At 37.4% G+C, this 23112-nt stretch overlaps 1 protein-coding gene across 1 annotated transcript; it reads left to right on the top strand.

Moving 5' to 3' along the window:
• The first annotated feature begins 1032 nt into the window (after positions 1 to 1032).
• Positions 1033 to 22280, top strand: cul4a (cullin 4A). The gene is made up of 20 exons (XM_066660144.1): positions 1033 to 1604; positions 4085 to 4200; positions 5771 to 5875; positions 6118 to 6186; positions 6680 to 6753; positions 6840 to 7002; positions 7698 to 7787; positions 7929 to 8011; positions 8093 to 8160; positions 9118 to 9236; positions 10042 to 10234; positions 10724 to 10828; positions 11366 to 11476; positions 12499 to 12584; positions 12891 to 12998; positions 13911 to 14024; positions 14432 to 14537; positions 15840 to 16012; positions 16707 to 16859; positions 19199 to 22280. Exons 1-20 carry the CDS (start codon positions 1460 to 1462, stop codon positions 19292 to 19294), a joined length of 2277 nt encoding a protein of 758 aa, XP_066516241.1. The 5' UTR covers positions 1033 to 1459; the 3' UTR covers positions 19295 to 22280.
• The last annotated feature ends 832 nt before the right edge of the window (positions 22281 to 23112 follow it).

Below are 23112 nucleotides of genomic sequence, written 5' to 3'. Positions count from 1 at the left end.
ATAATAATTCATATTAATACATAGCTTGAATTTCTATTAATATATGATTATCATAATAAAAAGCTACATATTTGGTCCAGAGAACAACAATATAAGAAATCATATATGTTATCATTTTATGTACAGTTGTATTATCTGGTAATTTACTAAACATTTTATTTGATCAGAGAATACAAAACCTTACCACTGACAATATGTCAATTTAATTAGAAAACATTTTCCATATCTATCATTGTCCATAGGTTAACATGCTGTACGGTGTTCTTTATATGCTAGAAAACTTATCATGGATGAAATAAGAAGTCAACACAATGATTGAGCATTTTGGCTTTGAAACTGCAGTGTTTCAAAAACAGCCCCAAAAATACAGATTTCTTAGATCACAAATTTAAGGATCCAATCCCGTCAACTTGTGGGTGGGGATTTCCAGGTAAGGTCAAGTGGCAGGCCAAGGGCAGAGTGATGAGGCAGAGTTTCTGATCTTTCTCAGTAAATTCTGTTAAAACCTGAATTGAAGTCTGTTTAAAATGCTTCTATGCAATCTGATGGAAATGCCTACTAATAAAATGTCTCTCTTTTGGCTACTCAATGTCCATTCCATTTTAAATGGTAGGTGGATTGGCTACTCAAAAAACTGTCCATATGTATGAGTGTCACTCGGCAAAGTACTGGCGTCCTCTCCAGGGTGTGTTCCTGCCTTGCGTCCAGTGATTCCGGGCTCTGGACCCACCGCGACCCTGAACTGGATGTGCGGTTACAGACAATGAATGAATGAATGAATGAATGAATGAATGGATGAATGAATAAATGTTATGTTTTTCTCTCTCCATGGTGCTGAAATATTTGTTCCTGTCAGATTTTGCTGTGAAAAATATTACTTTTAAATTTGAACGACTGCATTACAACAATATAGAAAAATAAAATATACATTTTAATTAGTAAGAATTTAAGTAATAAAAGTCGTCTCTTCGGTGAATAAAACTAACGGGACTTTTATCGTAGCAATTTTTTAATCATAGCGGGCCATTTTGTTTATGGTGTTTGGCCAAAATTAGCCGTTAACTATGAGCACTTTACTGTCATTATTACAGAGCGATTTCAGTGGAGCAAGAGCTTCAGAACGGGGCGCTACATGACGATTAAAGTCTTCGGGAACGAGGAGGAGGATGCGCGGAGGAATCCACGGTGTTAATAACGCCCCTGTGTGTTTTTTATGTAGGTTAACGCTGCGAGCTAACTGCTAGGTTTAGCAAAGATTCAGTTCAGCGGTAATTTCAGCTTTCAGGTATTTAATAAAGGGCTTTGGGTTAGTCAACGCGTTAGTCCCTAGACCTCAAACTGGGCGCTAAGATTATCTTCTCTTAACCGAAACGTCAAAAGGAGAGTTTCAATCCGTCCACCCCAAACTGCACTCGCAGTGTTCACCAGCGAAAAGAAACAGACTCCGACTCGGGAGACCATGGCAGACGACACACGACAGAACAAGAAATCCACCTTCTCCGCTTTGGCCGAACGCAGTAACGGAGTAACCAAGAGCCCCACGTCCGCCGCAATGGCCTCCAAGTCGGGAGCGTCCAAGAAATTGGTGATTAAAAACTTTAAAGGTGAGTTATACTGATGGGGCACAACGACACTTCTCAGGGAGTCGATTCTATTAACTCGGTTTACAAGAAAGTGTCGACTCATGCCCCAAACGACCCTTCTCTCGATGGTTTTCAGTCTTGTACTAACAACTTCTTTTAATCAACATTGGTGTTAAAGTGTCACGCACAAATCTCAATCATTTTCTAGAAACTAAAAAAATATAACTCTATCAGTAATCAGAGATAGTTTGCTTAAATCTGTTTATTATTTTGATAATGTCATTGATTATTCGAGAATATTCTACTGATATTACGTGTATGTTTATCAAAGGATCAGTTGTGACACCAAGGTTTTTTCAAAGATGTGCCTGATTAAATTAGACTCTTTAATTCAGACTATTATTCAGACAAGTCTATAATATCTTTATATCTTTAACATGGTCCTCCAACTGAGTAAACGGTCATTTCTCATATGGTTTAACCAGCTCACATATTCAGTTATGTATTTTCAGCAAATCAGTGAATGTTAATGCCATCTTTAGAGATAACATTGTCTAATGGCGACATATACAATGAACAGCAGGCTGATAATGATTGGTCAGGTAAATCAGGTAAGCCATATGACTAATACTTTAAATATATTACTTGTATTATGTTCCCATTTGTTATACATTTTTAAAATGGAATTGCTATCAAAAACATTTTTTCTGCACCTTTGCACATTTGGAGTGCTTACCAACCTAACAAATGTGACAAGACATCCCGGTCAGTTTGGTGTGAGCGTAAGTCAGAAAACACAGGGGGAAAAAATTGGTCTTTCTAATTTGCCTTATCTTCCTACATCAAGTGTTAAGAGTTTATAATTGTATCTACCTCCCCTATATCTGAGCCTCTGCAGTCACAGTGCTGGGACTGCATTTATGTCAGAGTGCAAATGGTTTAATGTTAAATGGGTTTAAATGGAGTTGTAGAAAGAAAAATGAGGGCTGATAAACAATTTTTGAGCGGAAAGGAGAAGAGAGAAGAACAACGTGCAAATGGCTAAAGAAGAGCGCTTCAGCTCACTCTCTTCTCACTTCTCACTGCTGTGTGCTTATGTTGAGGGTAAACAGTGGATCATTTTCCTTTTAAGGAGCAAATGCAGAAATAATTAGTTATTCCTGAAGATTCCCCATACCTTATTGCAAATCTCATTCCTAAGCCAAATAATGTCATTCTCACACATTGAATATCTTGTTCCCACACATTGTTTCCTTATTTTGAAGGAATGTCACCAGCAGGGTTCTGTAGATATGAGTGGATTTTGACCCAAACATGGCCTAGTAGATTTGATTCAAAACTCATCAAATGTTAATCGCCTTTTTGAACACCTTCTAATATAGCTACGATACTGAAATTCAGTGCATTGGCAAAAAGCTGTTAAATGAAAGTCATATTTCATATAAAAATGTATCAATATACTTTAATTTTTAAAATAATTATTTTTATAGTTGAAAACTGCAAAAAGTCTCGCAGAGGCAGTTCATCTAAAGATCCGATTCATGAGGCCGACTCGTTTGTGATGACTCTTTGGTTGTGAGTTAGCAGTGCGGCTAACGCTGGCTAAGTTAAGCTAAGTCAAGTCACTGTTAGTGCTGCTGTGAATTTTATAAGATCTGCCTACGAGCTTCTCCAGCTTCTGACAGATGGCTTATGTAACATCTGCTAATTGTCACAACCCGAGAAACATTAGCCCAATATTTTCCGGCTCCAATTGAATTTAACTAAATAAACTACTCGAGCTGAAAAGGCTGCTCCTCGCTAAAGGCTAAGCTGCCTGTTTGTTTTGAAGCCAAAGAGGGAGGTAACAAAAACAAGCTATGACTTGTATTAACCAAAGTAGTATATCTTAGGATATACAAATATCTCGAGGATTGACCAATAGGAATCTCCCTCAGCTTTGTATCTTTTGGACAGGCTTGAATTTGGACTTAGGTTTTCTGGCTAAACTGAGAAATCCAGCTTTTTGGAATACCCCCAATGAGTATTCCAGATAACCTATGCCAAAATATCAAGCTTAGCCAGTAGGAGAGGTCATTCCAATAGGACGGCACACATTTTGGGCTTTAGTTACCAGACTAACTGAAATCCTGCTTTGTGAAATACCCCCAGGTTAGGCTTCCTCAAAACAGGACACCGAGGAGGCTGATTGTCTGTTTACTGCTGTAATCAGTGCGATAACATACCAGATTATGCAATATTCAATGTGGCAAACACATCGCAATGCTTAAAGACATTTTCACAATACAAATGTTAATATTAAGACATATGTAGTACACACCATCTGCCACATTTAGAAACTGCAGTCAGAAATGTGCAACTATTCAGAAACTAAAATAATTATTAATACTAAACCAATTATACTCTCCATTAAATGAAACAAGCAGTGGGCGCATCTCTGGCTGAGACTAGTTGGTAGACAACATTCTCAGTTTTGAAAGTGCTTAACTTGTGTTTTACAGATAGACCGAAGCTGACAGAAACATACACAGAGGACACATGGCTGAAGTTGCGAGATGCCGTCGGTGCTATCCAGAACAGTACCTCCATCAAATACAACTTGGAGGAGCTCTATCAGGTAAGCTGGCCAACTGGCCATGGCCCCTAGGTCTTTGTGAAATAAAATGGTGCCCTTTGTTTTGTGATATGTATTTTTTTGGGAGGTGGGGTGGGGGGGGGTGAAAGAAGGTGAAAAGTCATGCTTACACAAGCTTTTGTACTTCCTCTAGTTCATGATCTGATTTTTTTTTTCTCTATAGAGTCTAAAAAATTCAATTCCTCCTACATACTTTATTGGATGAGATGTTTAAAATGTATAGAGTGTAATTATTTTTTATTTATTGTTTTTGAATATGAATTTATTGTTTTTATCTTTAAATAAATTAAACAAATGTCTGTCAATTGCCTTGTTTGTTTGTTTTATTTCTAAATACTCACATTAAAGCAAAAAAAAAATGTTATTAAAGTTTCATCAAAACAAAATATTTTCATTTTGCCTGTTTTGTTTTTTCATAACAATTTTAAGCCTTTACATTTAAATATTGGGTTTACAAATTGTTTATTTTTACCTTACGATTCTTTAAGTATTTAGTTAGCTGGGTATGTTACCTCTTTAGTTCTTCCACACTCCTTTTAAACAATAATTTTGTTATTAAATAAAGTTTAAAAAACTTTAAAAAAAATTGTTGTTAAATAAAATTGTGATTAAAAAGGTTAAAATGAATTTAGAATTATTTAAATAGAAAAAAATACACACTTTCAATTTTCACATGAAGTGTTAATCACAGCTTGCAGTAATAATGATAAAACTTGAACAAACCCACGGCTGGTATCAAATAGAAATAAAAAAAAAAATCATTGCGTCGGGGACATGTGGAAATTGTGAATCAGTATTCAATATATATTCTGTAGCTTTCATGTATAAAATAAAGATATTTCAGCACAGTAGCCCATAACTGTCTAGTTTGTCTGACTCCAGTATTAAAAGAAAAAAAAAGTTTAAATGAAATCTGATTCCCAAATTAAAAATTAATCTAAATCCTCAAGTCAAAACTGACACTAGCATCCCCCTGCCTTCTAACTCTAATTGAGCTGAAAAACAATGCTGTTGCATTTTTGTTTACTTGAATGTTCATAATCAGATAATCAGTAACTGTAACTCAGAATAATGAATAAAATGGTGACGTGGTCATAAAAACATTACACCCCTAGAGATTACCTTACTAAACCAAATAATGTTGGCCCAAAGTATTGCAGCAAACTTTAAACTGAATCTGTGATTCATTTGGGCCTGTCTGGGTTGTGATGAACAATAAGAAAAACCAAAAACTCCTTGTGTTTATATGTTGTTAACCTCATGTTTAAAGTGTGTAGAAGACATGATCATGCTGTTGTGTAAATACAGGATCACTGAAATACATGTGTGTGTGTGTGTGTGTGTGTGTATATAGTCATTTTAGTGAGTAATAATATTGTTAAAAAATTCCCTTTTGTAAAATATATTAATGTTTAGTATATTACAGTAAACACTGACCATGTCAATAAAGGTATTCATGTAGTGTAGTGAAAGTAGAGTTACAGAACCTATGCTGTCACATTTCACGGAAAACACTGATTATCTGTGTTTTTTTCTGTCCTTGTTCCTGTAGGCTGTGGAAAATCTTTGCTCATACAAGGTGTCCCCCATGTTGTACAAGCAGCTCCGTCAAGTGTGTGAAGATCATGTCCAGGCTCAAATCCACCAGTTTAGAGAATATCCTTCGTTATGTGTTCAGCTGTGTGTGTGTGTGATGTTGGCAGGTGGTCATAGTGGTTGTGTCTGTGTGTACTTCAACCCACTGTTTGTTACTGCGTTGCTGTGTAATCCATGTTTGCCACATGTCGGCTCTTCCACTAGGGGGTAGCATCATGCTACTTTCATCATATGAAATGGATGAAGAAAGGCCTTTTGGGAAAAGCTACATGAAAAAGTGTAAGACCTTAACCTACTCTCACAGATTCTCTGGACAGTCTGTCATTCCTGAAGAGGATGAACAGGTGCTGGCAGGATCACTGCAGACAAACAGTAAGAATATATATATATATATAGTTATTCTTTTTAATTTTGTAAAACTCATTGATAATTTGGGTTTCTTCAGTTTGTTTTATATCGGTCCAATGTGTTTATGAAGCCCCAGTATCTAGGAAAATATGTCCAGTATACTAGGTTTTTTTTCTGCTCATGGCAGAGGCATATGAAGTTTTTTAGACAACAGAGAGAAATCCAAACGTTGAAAAGCATGAACTAAGATGAGGGTATTACTCTATTCCTGCTTCATAGATGATTAATATTGACATACTTTTGATCACTTAAGATGAAGTTTTTGTGGTTATTCAAACAGTGAATAAAAACTTACAGATTAAACGTCAGCCATGTACAAACAACAGTCGTTTTCCCCCTCAAACGTACTGCTCCACCTACCCTCAGAAGATAAAAACACAGCCAGAGAACAGCGTTTCCCCACCATTGTAGACGCTAAGTTGTGCTATTCTCTAATATGAACTTTCTGTTTCACCAGATCATGATTCGTAGCATTTTTCTTTTTCTGGATCGTACATATGTCCTCCAGAACTCTCTGCTTCCGTCCATCTGGTGAGTTTGCCTAACAGAAAGCATGCTTTTAGCCGTTTCAGTTAGTTAGCTTTTTTGCAGTACTAACTTTTCATGTACTCACATAGGGACACAGGACTGGAGCTATTTCGGACACACATCGTGAGTGACAATGTTGTCCAGAGTCGCACAGTAGAAGGACTCTTGGAGCAAATTGAGCGAGAAAGGAATGGTGAGACTGTGGATCGGAGCCTTCTGCGCAGCTTACTGGGCATGCTCTCAGACCTGCAGGTGATGGAAGGAATCTTGCATTTATTTTAATGTCATCCAATGCACTGTAGCATAGATTTTGTATAAAATATAACAGTACTAGAAGACATCAGATTATAGAATTAATAGGTTGCATCTTAAAGAGAAGACTTGTATTGCCCTATCTGCCCAGTTGACTGAAATTTATAATGACAGTGTTTCACTCTTTCAAGGGATAGTCCAATCCTATTTCATCACATTTTTAGTTGGAGTTTATGTAAAATGCTCATGTTAGAAATATGAATTTGCCGTCCTCGGAATCATCTTAAAAAAACTAAGAAGTACCTCCCATTCATTTGGAAGTTCGTGCTTTTTTTTTCGCATTCGCTTTGCGTCTTAGAACTTAATGAATGCATGCAGTATGGTAAGTATATTACATCTTTGTTTAAAGAAGCCATATATGGCACAAACGTTTCTCTTTTTAGATATGTTTCTAATTTATCTGAATATAAATTGAATACAGAATAAAGCAATAATGTGTAAATAATTGAATGCAGTAAATTGATGGAAAAAATAGAATGAGGGGGAACAAGAAATCGATATGAGTGATTTATTGACTTTGAAAGGCATGACGTGTGTACTTTATGAAAGCTGATTTGCGACACAGCTCAACTTCCATAATTGTACAATGCTTATACCCTTTTCCCTCACTTTCCTTTTGTGACTATCCCCCTAAGGTGTATAAGGACTCATTTGAGCAGAGATTTCTAGTGGAGACAGATCGTTTATATGCCGCAGAAGGTCAAAGGCTGATGATGGAGAGAGATGTAAGCACATTTTTTAATATTCATTATGTTTTTCTGTATTGCCCATAAAACTTGTATTTAAACTTGTGCATTGGTTCTCACACACACACACTCAAAGTTTTCAGATTTGAATCAAAGCCTTTATATGTGTCTCTCGCTCAGGTGCCTGAATACCTGCACCATGTTGCACGACGGCTAGAGGAGGAGAATGATCGCATAATCAGTTACCTAGATCAGAGCACACAGTAAGTATGACCTTTGTGTCAGAAAGACAGTTGTGTAACTTGTTTAAGTGAAATGAGTTCAAAGCTTTCTATATCTTCTAGAAAACCGCTGATATCTACAGTAGAAAAGCAGCTTTTGGGTGAACACATGACAGCCATATTGCAAAAGGGTATGTATGAAGAATCCCTGTGTAAAGGCTTAGAAATTAAGGAGTGTGTATAGTCCTATTTGGAGGGTATTCATTTTGTCTGTTAAAATGTGGTAATGTCATTATTATTGGAGTGACTTTAGTCCCAGACCAATAGGCCAGTTCAGTCATTTTTCTAGGGTGTGTGCTGCTCTTTCAGGGAAGAGTCTGGAGCATTTTAGCTACTGTAAAACAAACAGTATGAATAAGTCCAGGTTATATTCATACTGTGCAAATGGAGGTGAATATTCCATCACTTCCTGTGGTAGGGCAGAATGGAGGTTCAGGAGGAGGCATTTAGTGACATAATGTACAGCACAAATCAGATGTTGAACTACTCACCAGACATAGAATATACATCCGTTAAAAAAATATATACATCCGTTATATATATATATATATATATATTGGGTGAAGGATTACGAGTGTGTAAAGTATTTTTCCCTTCGACTTGCTCATTATCTTATATAAAGGACTAGACGATAAGAAAAAAGTGCTGGATATTTGTGGTTGGAGGGCTGTTCTTAGAACAGTAGTGACACTCTTTATAAATTCCTGTAGCTCTGTAGCACACAAACATTCCACTATCCACTATGCATAAATCAAGTAGCTGCTCCCATCTCTAAAACTAATACATTCCAAATAGGGCTTATGCTTGTGGTTGGTAGAATATTAGTGTGTGTATAAAAGAGTGTGTGTGTGTGTGTGTGTGTGTGTGTGTGTGTGTGTGTGTGTGTGTGTGTGTGTGTGTGTGTGTGTGTGTGTGTGTGTGTGTGTGTGTGTGTGTGTGTGTGTGTGTGTGTGTGTGTGTGTGTGTGTGTGTGTGTGTGTGTGTGTGTGTGTGTGTGTGTGTGTGTGTGTGTGTGTGTGTGTGTGTGTGTGTGTGTGTGTGTGTGTGTGTTGGTCATACAAGACAAATTACTCTTCTCTGACCCTCAGGGCTGAGCACTCTGTTGGATGAGAATCGTGTGACTGAGTTGACTCTGTTGTACCAGCTGTTCAGTAAAGTGAAGGGAGGCCTGCCTGTTCTACTGCAATTCTGGAGAGATTACATCAAGGTACAGACACACGCATGCATGTTTAAGTTTGTATGCACTTTTAAATTTACACATTTGAGTATAACATCGAAAAAACAGATTTTAAACATTAAAAAGGGCAGGCAAAGCTGGCAACTTTGCACACTTGATTTGGCCCAAAAGTAACACTAACCCCACCTCTTCACCCAGTAATAGAAAAAATGTATATATTAATGGATATTAAGAATACAATTTTAAATATATTTCCATAACATTGGCTGTTTTATTATTTTAGCAACTAAATATACTGTGCTATTTAAAAAAAATATATATGTTTAAAAACTTTACATATTGATTACTTAATTTCCTTATATCTTAACAGTTTTGTCTTTTGTCCCTCGGCCCACCACAAACATCGCACTTTAACCACTTGTGCTTGAATTGTGCAAGAATGCTGCATTGAATTTATCATCTGCTGTTTGTATCTTCATGTCTTGAAGACATACCATGTCAGTAGTAAAAAATAATAACTAGTCAACCGTGGTCTTAAATTGGTCTCTACCATTGACCAACAGGGGTCAGAGGGTATTGGGATGCTGTAGGTGTCCTACAGTCAGATGCAGGTGTATTCAGAGCCTGTACATTTTAAGATGTACTCAATTAAGATTTAACTCAATGCATTAGGGTTAAAAAAAAAAAGTGCTAACGTCAGTTGTTCACTGTTGTTTAATTCTCACTTGTCAGAAGCTCATCTACTATTTACCAATTCCAGATGTTTGGAAATTCAGCTTCTGCTGGCCAGTTTGTCCAGTGTGTTTCATGTCCCGACGCTGTCATTCTCCTGCAGAATTTCGGGGGTGAGATTGTGAGTTCTCCAGAGAAAGATAAAGACATGGTGCAGGAGCTGCTGGACTTTAAGGATAAAATGGACAATGTCGCACACCGCTGCTTCCAGAGGAACGAAACCTTCATCAACGCTATGAAGGAGGCCTTTGAGAGCTTCATCAATAAAAGACCCAACAAACCAGCAGAGCTTATTGGTAAGAAGGGAGATTGGCTGGGGCGTGATTAGACATTGGAATTTTAACAATTTCTGTGAAATCACTAAAGGAAATCACATTGTTTTTGTGAAATGTTGTATATAACCACAGTTTAGCAGACTCTCCTCAAAATGTCAGATCAAATTCAGGTGGTACTGTACGTTTGGAACAGTACAGGACACTTAGTGTGTTTTTAGAGATTTTTCTCCAGCTACGTTATAAATTAGCTTAACCTTTGAGTACACAATGTATGTACGTTTACCTATACCACTGTCTGTCACTGATTAAGCAGAAAGCCATAGACAGGGCAGGGACTAGGTGGTATTTAGAGATATTAAATTTTGCCTTTTTTGTGTATTTGGGTTTAACTTGTGGTTGTATGCACTTATTTCTTTTTATTACATTTTGAGTTCCTGTAAGTTTATGTCACAGGAAAGTTTTTTTTTTTTTTAACTACTTTCACTCCAATATGATGTGTGTTTCCTGTAGCCAAATATGTGGACTCAAAACTGCGTGCTGGTAACAAAGAGGCCACAGAGGAAGAGCTGGAGAGGATCCTTGACAAAATTATGATCATCTTCCGCTTTATTCATGGTAGTGTTTTTTGAGTTTCTGAAGTCACATAAAATACAGTAAAAACACATATGACATTTTGAAAAAAGCTGGTCCTACAGTCCTCTAATGTAGTCTTTTCTAGACTGCATACATTATCTAGACAATAACTTGCCAATAATTTGATACTATTGTGCACATTGCAGTACATGTATAAAATAATTCTAGTATGTCACTGGCGTTGTGCAACTTAGATTTTAGAAAATAAAAGCTAAGCAGATGGCTTGAAAAATTTGCTATTAAAAGTAGCTGCTATATATTATTGATATGTTCCTTGAACAATATTTCAACTTTAACATTTAGGCACTTGTTACAAACATAAAAATCCATCTAAAAATCTTTTGGTGTGTAGCCTGAAGATAATATTGAAAAAATGTGACCAAATATTTTTTATATGGGAAGTTGAACTTGAAGTTTATATGTGCTAGTGCATGCTGATGAGAAGAGATTTACAAAGGTGGTTTATTTATTTATATTTTAATCTCTTATTTATATTTTAATCTCATGTTTTCTATACAGGAAAAGACGTGTTTGAAGCTTTCTATAAAAAAGACTTAGCAAAGCGCTTGCTGGTGGGCAAAAGTGCCTCAGTGGACGCAGAGAAGTCCATGCTGTCCAAGCTCAAGCATGGTAAGCCTAAACCTGTAGTATACTTTTTCCTCAGAAATATTTCAACACTTTTTCTTTGAGAGGAAAAGTATGGAGGAAATACCCTTGACCGAGCCTGCTGTGATGTGTAGCCGATGGCCGGTCTCTGTGGAAACCATGCAGGACAATTTCCCAATCTCAAGACATGAGGCCTCACATAGTCACATGAAAACATGAGCGGGAAGTGAACGAAGCAGCTGTGGTTTGACACAACCATAGACCCAGTTTGCAGTGTTGCATTTTTTTTTCTCCTGTGATCTGATAACCCAACGCTTTTTCACATGATCATTGAGCACAAATGTGTGAGTACATATGAGTATATATATTACAGGTCATCAGCCTGAGGAAGCTTTTCCTGTCATTTCAGAAAGTAAAGACAACCAGTATTTGTATAACATAAATGTATATGTATAAAATAATCTATATAAATATTTTTTTTTTTTTTTTTTATTTCAAAATGGTAATGAAAATATAACATTATCTAAAGGGGGCGTGTGTTTCCTATGCCAGAGGACTTCTCTATTTTGTTTTTTTACCATAATGAATATCATTTACGCAGCATATTTAAATTTAAAAAGCCCTTGCACACAATTGGGCTTCCGGTACATAACATGAAGTTAATTGGCTGATGATAATGACAACTAGGAATTAACATGAAGGGTTTGATAATGAGCTAAACATAGGAATCAGGTGTATTGGGGGAATAGTAGAATGTTTGAAACATTTTGGTCTGCCTCTTTAAATTTGGCTTGAATATCACAGGCAGAACTCCAGTAGTGTCTATGTTTTCTTGAGGAAAATAATAATAACCACACTGTTCACTCACATCTTCAAATGCTTAAGCACATAAGAATGACGTGAAATTATAGTCCAAGTCATTTCAAGAACAGCAAAAGCTCTAGCATAAGCCAGAATGATGGCACGTCATCTCTGACTCAGTTACTTATGTTCTCTTCAGTCTTCTTTGAAACACTAATATGATACATGACTGTGGTCTGTTGCAGAATGTGGTGCGGCCTTCACTAGCAAGCTCGAGGGCATGTTCAAAGATATGGAGCTGTCCAAAGACATCATGATCCAGTTCAAACAGGTATACGCGTGCACAAACATACACACCTTAATCCCCACCTTTAAAAATCGTCATATTACCAAAAGCATGAGACCTAAATTAGTCTCTCAGATTAAATCTACATAGATATATTCTTCTCAACACAAGTGTCCCTAACTTTGTAGTTGTAGGTCTCACAGACATAGGCAGGGTGTTGCCTCTGCAAGACATCAGCTTTTCGCATGTGGTTGAAACAGCTTTGGCCCTTGTTATTAGCCTAGATGAACACAGACCTAACATGTGGTTTGGAAGAGTGAAATCATTGTTTCTGTTGCTTTTTCTCTTTAGTACATGCAGAACCAGATTGAACCCAGCAACATAGAGCTGACTGTCAACATCCTCACTATGGGTTACTGGCCGACCTACACTCCTATGGAGGTCCATCTGCCCACTGAGGTTTGTGTGTTTGTATGATAGGAACCAAAGGGAATAGTGCACAAATCTTCATGTTTTGAGAGAGAGAGATCAAATGCATTACTGTCTAGAGAACGCGAAATGAGCAATCATGCATGTCAGCGATGGATTATTTATAATGGTCAAACACTGGGGAAGCACCTGGGCAGTGTATCTGTATATACACACACACACACACACACACACACACACAAATAACACACACATAACACTATGACCACCTCCTTGTTGCTAAACTCAATGTCTACTCCTACTTACAGACTGCTGTGACACTGCTGTGGTGGTTTTGTGTTAATGTGCTGTTCTGGTATGAGTGGATCAGACACAGCAGAAGATTTTAAATACTGTGTCCACTCACAGTCCACTTTGTTAGGCACACCTACCTCCACCTTGTAGATGTAAAATCAGAGACGGTAGCTCATCAGTTTGTGTTGGTCGACCTCTAGTCTTTTATCAGTGGACACAGACGCTTTTGGCTGGTTATTTTTGGTTGGTTGACTGTTCTCACTTCAACAGTGACACTGAGGTCACTGCTGTGTCTGATCCACTCATACTATCACAGCACACACTAAAACACCACCCCATCAGTGTTACTGCAGCACTGAGAATGATTCACCACCCGAATCATTCCGGCTCTGTTGTTGTCCTTTTGGGCTTCTGACCATTGAAGAACAGGTTGAAAAGGGAAAAACAATGTGTACAAAGCAACAAATGGACTGCACTCTGTGATTGTAGAGCTACAAAATACTCATGCAAACACACACACACACACACATACCGCTGCTGTGAGAAGTTCCACAATTATTGAAAACCTGAAAAGGACATGCAGCGAATTACAAGGATTAGCTTTTAAGTATCCAAAGTCTTGTTTAACAGGTATTGTCTGTTTTTCAGATGGTGAAGCTTCAGGAGATTTTCAAGACGTTCTATCTAGGGAAGCATAGTGGGAGAAAGCTTCAGTGGCAGCCCACATTGGGCCATGCAGTACTAAAGGCTGAGTTTAAGGAGGTCAGCTTTTGTTTTCTATTGCACATAACAGTTTGATGAACTATGTATGAGAATTGAGGCAGCCAGGACAGAGCTCGTTTACTACAAAAGGTCTTACACATTAAAAGGCATAGTAACAGAAACAGTCCGTAGGATATGGACCCTTTAATATTTTGACCGTTTGAGGTAAACATGTGTTGAATTAATGTTGCAGTTTATACACTGTTAATTGGTAGGGTATTATCTTCCATTACTTGTTAGCTGTGTTAGCATTGTACCTCAAAACTAGGGCAAATTTTTACATTTTTTTTTATTATTATTTTCTAATACAAAAATGTTTTACCTGATCAACTGTGTTTGAATGAATTTATCCTGTTACTTTGTGTGTGTGTGTGTGTGTGTGTGTGTGTGTGCGCGCACGTGAGTAGGGAAAAAAGGAGCTGCAGGTGTCTTTATTCCAGACACTTGTCTTACTCATGTTTAATGAAGAAGAGGAGTTCACACTGGAGGAGATCCAGACAGCTACTGGAATAGGTAAAATACCCGATTGCTGTTGTGTGGTTTTTTTTTTTTTTTTTTTTTGTATAACCAGTTTCGTTGTACATATTCAGTTCTTCAGTGATATGAGATTGGGAATTTCTAATTTCTTTTTTCTTCTTCTTACTGCCTTGGAAAGTTTTGCCTTACAGAATTTCTTTGTCTGGTTCTGCTTTTAAACCGCACACAAGGATTATGTAATCTACTATACAATCACACGTGATAATTTCTCATTTTTTATTTTGATATGTGCTTAGGTGGAAATACAAAGTAAAACATTCATTAAAACTGTCAGTCCAACGTCTTCAAGGATAGAGATGAAAAAAGTATTTGGTTCCTCCTGGTTTGAGTACAGTGCTTGGTTAATTTCATTTAGGGATCAAATCTATTAGACGTAATTTCATAAACTCAAAAAAGTATCTAGTTCTCACTTGATCACCTTTCATACATGCATGGTAAGGCAAATTTTTTTTCTGGACCTTACCCAGATGAGCTGTATGTGTGAATGGTAATGTTTGTAACAATTGTACCGGACATTACGAGGACTTTATCCACCCCAGCCCCCTAGTACAAAGTCCAGGTAAAGTCAGAGTGAGCACAGAGCATCTAAGAGCCTAGTCCCAAATAAGCAGAGTAGGGTCTAAACATGACGTGTAAATATAACAGAGCACTGATTGGTTTAGAAACTAAATGGCAAAATGCAGACTTCCTGCACAAATTACCCGCTTGTAAAATCTCCAAGCTACAAGCGTCAACATTGTTTTATCCAACTCACAACCGCAGTTCGTAAAAGTGCGCAGCTTTGTATTGAAGACATTCAAACACTTCTTGGATTGGTGGCTGAGGAAAGAATGTAGCCAAAGCTGGATGGAGCAACAAGCAATGTTAAAAACTGTACTGATCTGTCTGAACTTGGGCATGGAGCTGTGTTCAGTCCCAAAACACAGAAACGTGTGAAGCCTGCAGTTCCCGTTAGAGATGGTGTTTTGCGACATTATTGGCTACATTTCAGGGCAAGGGGGGCTTTATAGTGGAAAACAAACCAGGGACCATGCGAGTAGAGCAGGTACCAACATTGGTCTCATTGATTTCACAGTTAAATGCGGTTCACTTCTCACAGCAGTGTTCCAACAATTAGCATAAAGCCTTCCTAAAAGTTGAAGCTGTTGACATTTATACATTCACTTTTATCTAACTTTAAAATCTTGTCTACAGAAATATGTTGTAACAATATGTATTTCGCAATCATGTTTTTCAAAAATAAATATGAACTAATAAGTTGTTGCCGTGTTTTTTCAGAGGAAGGTGAGCTGAGGCGCACACTGCAATCTCTAGCCTGTGGAAAAGCACGAGTGCTTAATAAAAATCCCAGAGGGAAAGACGTAGAGGACGGAGATCGCTTCAACTTCAACAATGACTTCAAACATAAACTCTTCCGCATTAAAATCAACCAGATTCAGATGAAAGAGACGGTATGTCATTCACTGATTGTTCACTGATCACTGACCTGTTTCATTTCACTCTCCTTTAAGCCTCCTCAGGTCTCATAATTTCTTTTTTGTGTTTCATTGTCACACTTGCAGCCACATTCTCTTGCTCTTGTTTTTCTTGTGCCTGTGTTTGCTGTCAACAGCGCGTGCTTATGTCTGTCACCATCTCTCAAAGTTTTGTTTTTAGTAATGACAAATGAGATGGTTAAAGGAGAAAAAACATCCTGTGCAAGTTTTTGTTTTCCTGGTCAGAATGGTTAACAATTTCTAAGCTTTAAATGTGGTTTGCTGCACTGTTAAACATGAGTGGGTGCCAATATTTCATTGTGTGTGTGTCTATCAGTCACAGATGTTTAAAGTCTATGAAAAGTTTTCACAGTTAAAATTTATCTTAATGTTAAATACATATGCATGTTTTCTTCAAAAGCTGAAGGGGGATAACTGCTTGGGAATAATTCATAACATATCTGTTCTTGAAGTATTTTTTAGGCCAAGTAATCCAGTAACTGCAGGTATTTGTACTTGCACAATTAAAAAATAAACTTAACTTTTTTTCTTTTTTTTTATAAAACAGTATGTCCGCAAACTGTTGATGCAAATTTTCTATCATAAAACTAGGTCTCTCTCTATTTTCTGATAGACATTATTTATACCATTCTTTCTATCTTTTCGTCAGGTGGAGGAGCAGGTTAGCACCACAGAGCGAGTGTTCCAGGACAGGCAATATCAGATAGATGCAGCAGTGGTGAGAATCATGAAGATGAGGAAGACACTCAGCCACAACCTGCTGGTGTCAGAACTGTACAACCAACTGAAATTTCCTGTCAAGGTACAGCTAGTGCTTTGTGTTTCTGCCAGTCACCATGGTCAGGGGTGACTGGCCAAAGACTGGTTGGCATCTGTGGTGTATGTTGTTCTTTAGACTTTTTAGGACCCAAAGTTAAGGTGTGCACTCCCATAACTAGACACTTAAATATATTACATTATATTAACTTTCAATTAATTAAATTACAAGACACCATTATAATTAGTTGCTGTATAAACACCAATTAGAATAATGCCTGATTTAGACATGAAATGGTTACTGGGTTCACAGTGAACCAAAGTAAAATACCTGAGGGTTAGTAATACCATTTCAGTGTAAATTAGCATGGTTTGAAAAACTCATGCAAGTTACTTTGTCAAACAAAGTTAGGAATTGTCTCAGTGTGTCTCAACACATGGGTAACATTTTTATTGTGTCATGGGCGCTGTGACAGAGCCACAGTGTGGTGCCCAATTTCACCTCCCCATCCTAATTTCACCCCCAAGGACCCTCGAAACGAGGGGAGGTTAAATCAGCTCCTGAAGACTGAGGAGTAAGCTAATACGCTGTAACTGATTCTGATTCAGTTCTAAACACGTGTAGCTGTAGAAATGTGCAGGTTTTTGTTTCATTTTTAACATTCAGGAAGACGTCTCAGGCCAAAAATAAAACACATTCTAGCCAGAATTACGTTGTCCATTCCAGCTGAAATGCTGCTGTGCTCTATTCCACATTAAATATGTTATAATTATATTTGAGGGATTTTCCTCCACATTAAATTGTGAAGTAGTTCTTTCTACCTTAAACAGAGCTCTATAATATTCTGCCACCATCATTAAGGTCCACCACACATGGTTTAAAGTTAACATTCAAATGCATTCTCCTTTGTGCTCTATGAGCTGTTTGATATAAACATGCGTCTTAAAAATGGACCTCAGTTTTGATCACATCATGTAACTGATATGCCTAATTAATAACTCGTTACTAGCTAGGTTTTATGAATTTTATGAATCCCTGGAAGTTGTCATAGCAGCCAGGTGCTTTTAAATACAGAGCTCTAATACCAATAAAAATAGAGAAATCTGCAGATAGGTTCAGTGAAGTATGTTGAGATACACATAAGAAAGTATGGCAGATAGATAATGTTAATTGGTGCAGATCGAGTCGTAACACAAAGGCCAATAACTTGGCAAACACAGCTTACACTGCATTATAAACATGTCGTCTTTCTTGCACTGGAAGCCTTAGGAATTTGACGGGCGTTCACAGTCAGCTGGGTCTGCACTGGTAACAGACTTGTCCGTCTCCATATTTCTTGTGATTTTAATGGTAGATTGCTCTCCAGCCCATTATTCACTCCGGTAGTTTCCGGTGCACAATTTTATTTATTTTTCCTTGCATTTTCATTCACATTTTTACTCAGTAACCAATGTGATTTAAAATGTAGTGAAGTACAATAGTTCAAGCAAAATGTTCTTAAGCAAAATAAAGTTGCATATTTTAAAAACTACTTAAAGTGCAAGTACACAAAAAAAAACTACTCAATTACAGTAACATGAGTAAATGTAACTCTTTATTTTTGTTTAAAAATAATTTAAATGGGTACATAATACTGTTAATATTATTTGTTCAATATAAAACTTACTACAATTATTTTAGTTTGTGTATCAGTAATTTTTCACCTTTTTGAACACATTTTACAAACATCGCAATAATATCAATAAGCATGATAATTTTGGCCATTTTAATGGTGATATTACACTTTCTTACCATTTCATGTCTAGTCTGATTTGAAGGTAAAGCTAAGATATAAGTAACATGATGATTTGTTGTTGGGGCGGCACGGAGATGCAACAAGAAGTGTTACTTCCTATCACAGCTCCAGGGTCCTGGGGTTGTGGGTTCGAGCCACGCTCCGGGTGACTGTGAGGAGTTTGGTGAATGAATGAATGATTTGTTATTTAGTGGCTGTACAGATGTACGAAGTTTCTCAAAAAGTTTTACTTATTCTAAAATGACATTTTACAGGTTTAGACCTTTCTTAATCATCAGGTATTTTAGGATGCCAAATTTATTACTGTCAGCAGGTACAAATATGGTTTAAAATAACATTTTTAAAAGCTAGAGGATTCCTGCAGACACCTTTTATACAGTTTTGTTAAATTTTTGCATTTGTGACTGAACTGTTTTTAAGAATATTTGTCTACTTTTTAAGGTGTTATTTGACTTCTGTTTAATAGTGCACTTATTCTCTGAATTCACGGAAGCCTTCTACTGAGCTCAACACAAGTATTGCAACACTTATATTTCATGTGTCATCTTTCTCACCCACATGACCCTTTTGTCCCACTTCCTCCTACCAGCCCGGAGACCTGAAGAAGCGCATTGAATCCCTCATTGACCGAGACTATATGGAGCGGGACAAGGAAAGCCCCAATCAATATCACTATGTGGCTTGAGGTCCAGTCAGGAAACACTGGAGCGGCCCCTTTCGCTGGACAGCAGGCTCTTGCTTTCTCTCCCACTGCACGTGAACAGGGCTTTACCTGTCTGACTGACCCCAGGACAGCCGATAGCCCACCCTGCATTAATCCCCAAAACCCGGACCTGCCCGCTGATGGCAAATTGGGTTGCCAATGGGGGGTGTGACGTGTTTTGGAAAGGTGGTGTGAAAGGAGTGAACTGTTAGGAGGACGACGTGAATGATGCCCAGCTGATGATTTCCACAAACAAGCACTTTTTTCTTTATCACTTTTCTGTTGATTTTTTTTTTTTTTGGTTTTGCATTTTGTTGTGGTTATTTTGTTCTCTACCTATTCTATACTAGCAGTTTTATGTTGAGTTTAACTACTACTCTCTCTCTCGCTCTCTCATCTGTCTTGTATTTTATTCACGTTTTGTTTTTTTTTTTGTTTTTTTTTCTGACTGCTGATTTGTCCATAGAAAACAGCTACTAGTAAACAGGACTTTAAGTTGTGCAAACACAATAACAAATGGCAGCAAATCCTGTTAGCTTCAGGTTATCTGATTTTTCGTGCTCAGGCTCTGGAAATCTGGGATTTAAACAAGCATCTTACACACTAACACAGACACATTGAAGTACATAAAGAAAAGGTTGATGTGAAAGCGTATGATTCTTTGTTATATCTCAACGAAGCACCTTTCTGTGTGTGTTACGAGTGTGTGTGTGTGTATGTATACCTGTGTGTTAGCATTTTTTTTTCCCTCCCATTTCTGAATCACCACAAAACATCTGGAACATCAAATTTTTGTAGAACACAAGATTCTATTCTTTGTAAGAGCAGAAAGATATTAAAAATTAAATCATATTTAATTAGAACATCGGGACTCCAGGTGTTGCATCAACCCAAAACCTGTGTGTGGGTGGGTGTGAGTTTTATTTACTTTTATATTTACAATTATTTTAGTAATTTCAAAACTTCCTTTGAGATTTTTGACCATTTATCGAGATGAAAAAAAAAAATACCAGAACACATTTCTGAGCAATTTGGCACACACAGATAAAACTGATTTTCCATGATCAGTTTTTGGTAAAAGCTATATATTTTTTTATATATATTTCCAAATTAATCATCTGGAAACAGAAGCATGTGGCGATTCGAATTCTGTTTTGAATAAATGGGTATATGCTCAAGGGGGAAAAAAAAAACTTGATACATCAATTAAGAACAAAAGAGTTGTGCATTTGTGCATCAATTACGTTTTTATAGAAAAATATGGGAGCAGACCAGGTGGGTTTTTGTTTTTTTTCTTTTTTAGTCTTAGGCTTTTCAAATCTTTCTAATTAAATTTTATTTAGTGCAGAACAATTTTGAACAGTTTCACATTATTTACGATAGTATTTCAGTCTGGCACTACTGAAATAATGAGGCGGCATGGTGGTGCAAAGTGTAATTTCTCTGTCACACAGCTCCAGGGTCCTGGGGTTATGGGTTTGAGCCCTGCCTTGGGGTCACTCTCTGTGTGGAGTTTGGTATATTCTCCCTGTGTCTGCATGGGTTTCCTCCAGGAGCTCTGGCTTCCTCCCACAACACAAAAACACAAGTTGGTAGATGGACTGGTTGTTCAAGGGTGGTCATATCTGTGAACGTGGGATCATGTGTGGCACTGACGCTCCATCCAGGGTGTATCCCCACATTGTGCCCAGTGATTCCAGGTAGGCTCTGGACCCATTGCAACCCTGAACTAGAGAAAGCTGTTACAGAATATGAATGAATGAAATGCCTACTTTGTTTTGTGCAAATATCTTGGTTTTTACTCCAATTTGTTTTGTGGTACTTGTTAAATATTGCCCCCAGAGCACTACCATTCTGAACTACCAAACAATTCATCCGATCCATACCATCGATTTGTGGGCCCAGTTAATACTTTAATATTCAAAGCATGTTGTATTTCTTTCAGGCGTTCAGAATGTGACCAGTTGTGTCCTCTGGCACACTCAGCGGTATGCGAAACATACCACAACTGAGGCTCAAATCTAGGTCCAGGCCTTAGGACACAGTAAGCAACGCTTGCATTATCCAGACCATTGACGTGTAAAAGCATCAACACTTTTATGGTACTAGTACTTGTTCATCTACTACCTGCAGGAAATTCAAGGATAAAGCAAATCCAAATGTGTGAATAGTGGTAATCATTTTGTGTGTTGTTTTTTTTCTTTATTCTGCTATAATAATGTCCACAGCTCAGTTGTAGGCTTATAGTAGCCTAAATCTGTCTTTTCAGAGGAGAATTCAGCTCTGTCTAGTTCTGCTGTATCAGACCAGGCTCTTGTTGTGCCTAGACTAATTGAATTTCCTCCACTGAATTGAGAAGTAATTCCTTGACAAAACAGACCATTGCCTGCCACTGAGGGAGGGATTGAGCTGAGTAAACTAGAAAGGGCTGGTGGTCTCACAGAGCTGTGAAATGGTTGGCCACATCATTTCTGCTTTTTAACGCTTGCGCACCAATTGCACCACACACACACATCAGAACACGCGGTAGGCAGAGCTCTTTCCTGTGAAACCTAGAGCCAAGGCTAGAGTAAACATCATCTAACAGGTCAGAGCAGATATGGCTATGAGTCAAGCCGTCATTAAATTGTTTGTGCCAGGTTCACTCTGACCAGGAGAGACAGGAAAAAAGTGCCTTCACTGTTATCTAGAGCAGAAGCGAACATGTGAAGTTTGGGTTCAAGACCAAGCTTAGTTCGATTTTAGGTAGACACAGCCACAGGTGGTTCATCTATTTCCATATATTTAAAGAGGAATTCCATTTATCCAAATGACTGCATTTGTGAATGAGTGATTTAATGTGAAGTGAATTTCAGGCAAAACTTGGACTGACTCATTTCCTTTATAATGCTTCTGATGGGAACCAGGTGTCACAATGTCTGCAGGGCAAATACAGACTTATTTACAACCCCTGGCATAAATTATGGAATAATTACTTGTGGAGCTGGTTCACAAAACTTTTTTTTAAACAAATTTAGTTTTTAATTTCGTCAATCATATCTCCAGCAAATTCATATAATTTAATTTATTTAATGGCATATGTTTTTCTCAAGTAAACATTTACAGAATTGCTGTTTTGAGAAAACATCACAACTGCTTTGTTGCTTCTCATCTAGCTTTTATGACAGAGTGAATACCATGTGACATGGTTTTCATAGGAACTTTTAATTATGACCTTAATTGTCATAAATTGTCATCACCCCTGTTTTTTTACATGGCTTGCAACAAATGGTTTCAGTTCATACCAGTTTTGGGGCCACATTTACTATCAGTCAACCAAGACCAACAGTTCATTAAGGTCTGTACACACTTTCTACAGACTAATTTGCATTTCTAGACATGTAAACTGTGGTTTAGAAATGTTAAACACTTGGAAGACATCAGGAAAACAAGCCGTTATATCAGATAACACTTGAATCCCAAATATCAAATCTACCAAAATGTTTCTGGACTGTAGGAGGAAACTGGAACACCCAGGGGAAACCCATGCAGACATAGGGAGATCACACCAAACTCCTCAAAGACAGAGATTTTACACCAGAATCAACTCTAAAGCTCTGTTGATCGACTTTTCAATTGATCCTTGTTCTAAGTATTAAGATTAAATAACTAAAATCTAGTCTTGGTATGCTTGAGGGGATAAAAATTACTTTATGCTCTGTTACATTTGGATAGATACTAGGTGCTGATAAAAATATATGAACATCCAGAGTAGTTCTACTAATTATTTTCCTGTAGTAGTGAGTCTTCAGTCAGTTTGG

Source organism: Hoplias malabaricus, chromosome 2, assembly GCF_029633855.1.
Source record: "Hoplias malabaricus isolate fHopMal1 chromosome 2, fHopMal1.hap1, whole genome shotgun sequence".
In the NCBI taxonomy this organism is placed as follows: Eukaryota; Metazoa; Chordata; class Actinopteri; order Characiformes; family Erythrinidae; genus Hoplias; species Hoplias malabaricus.
This window is presented reverse-complemented; position numbering and strand designations above follow the sequence as displayed.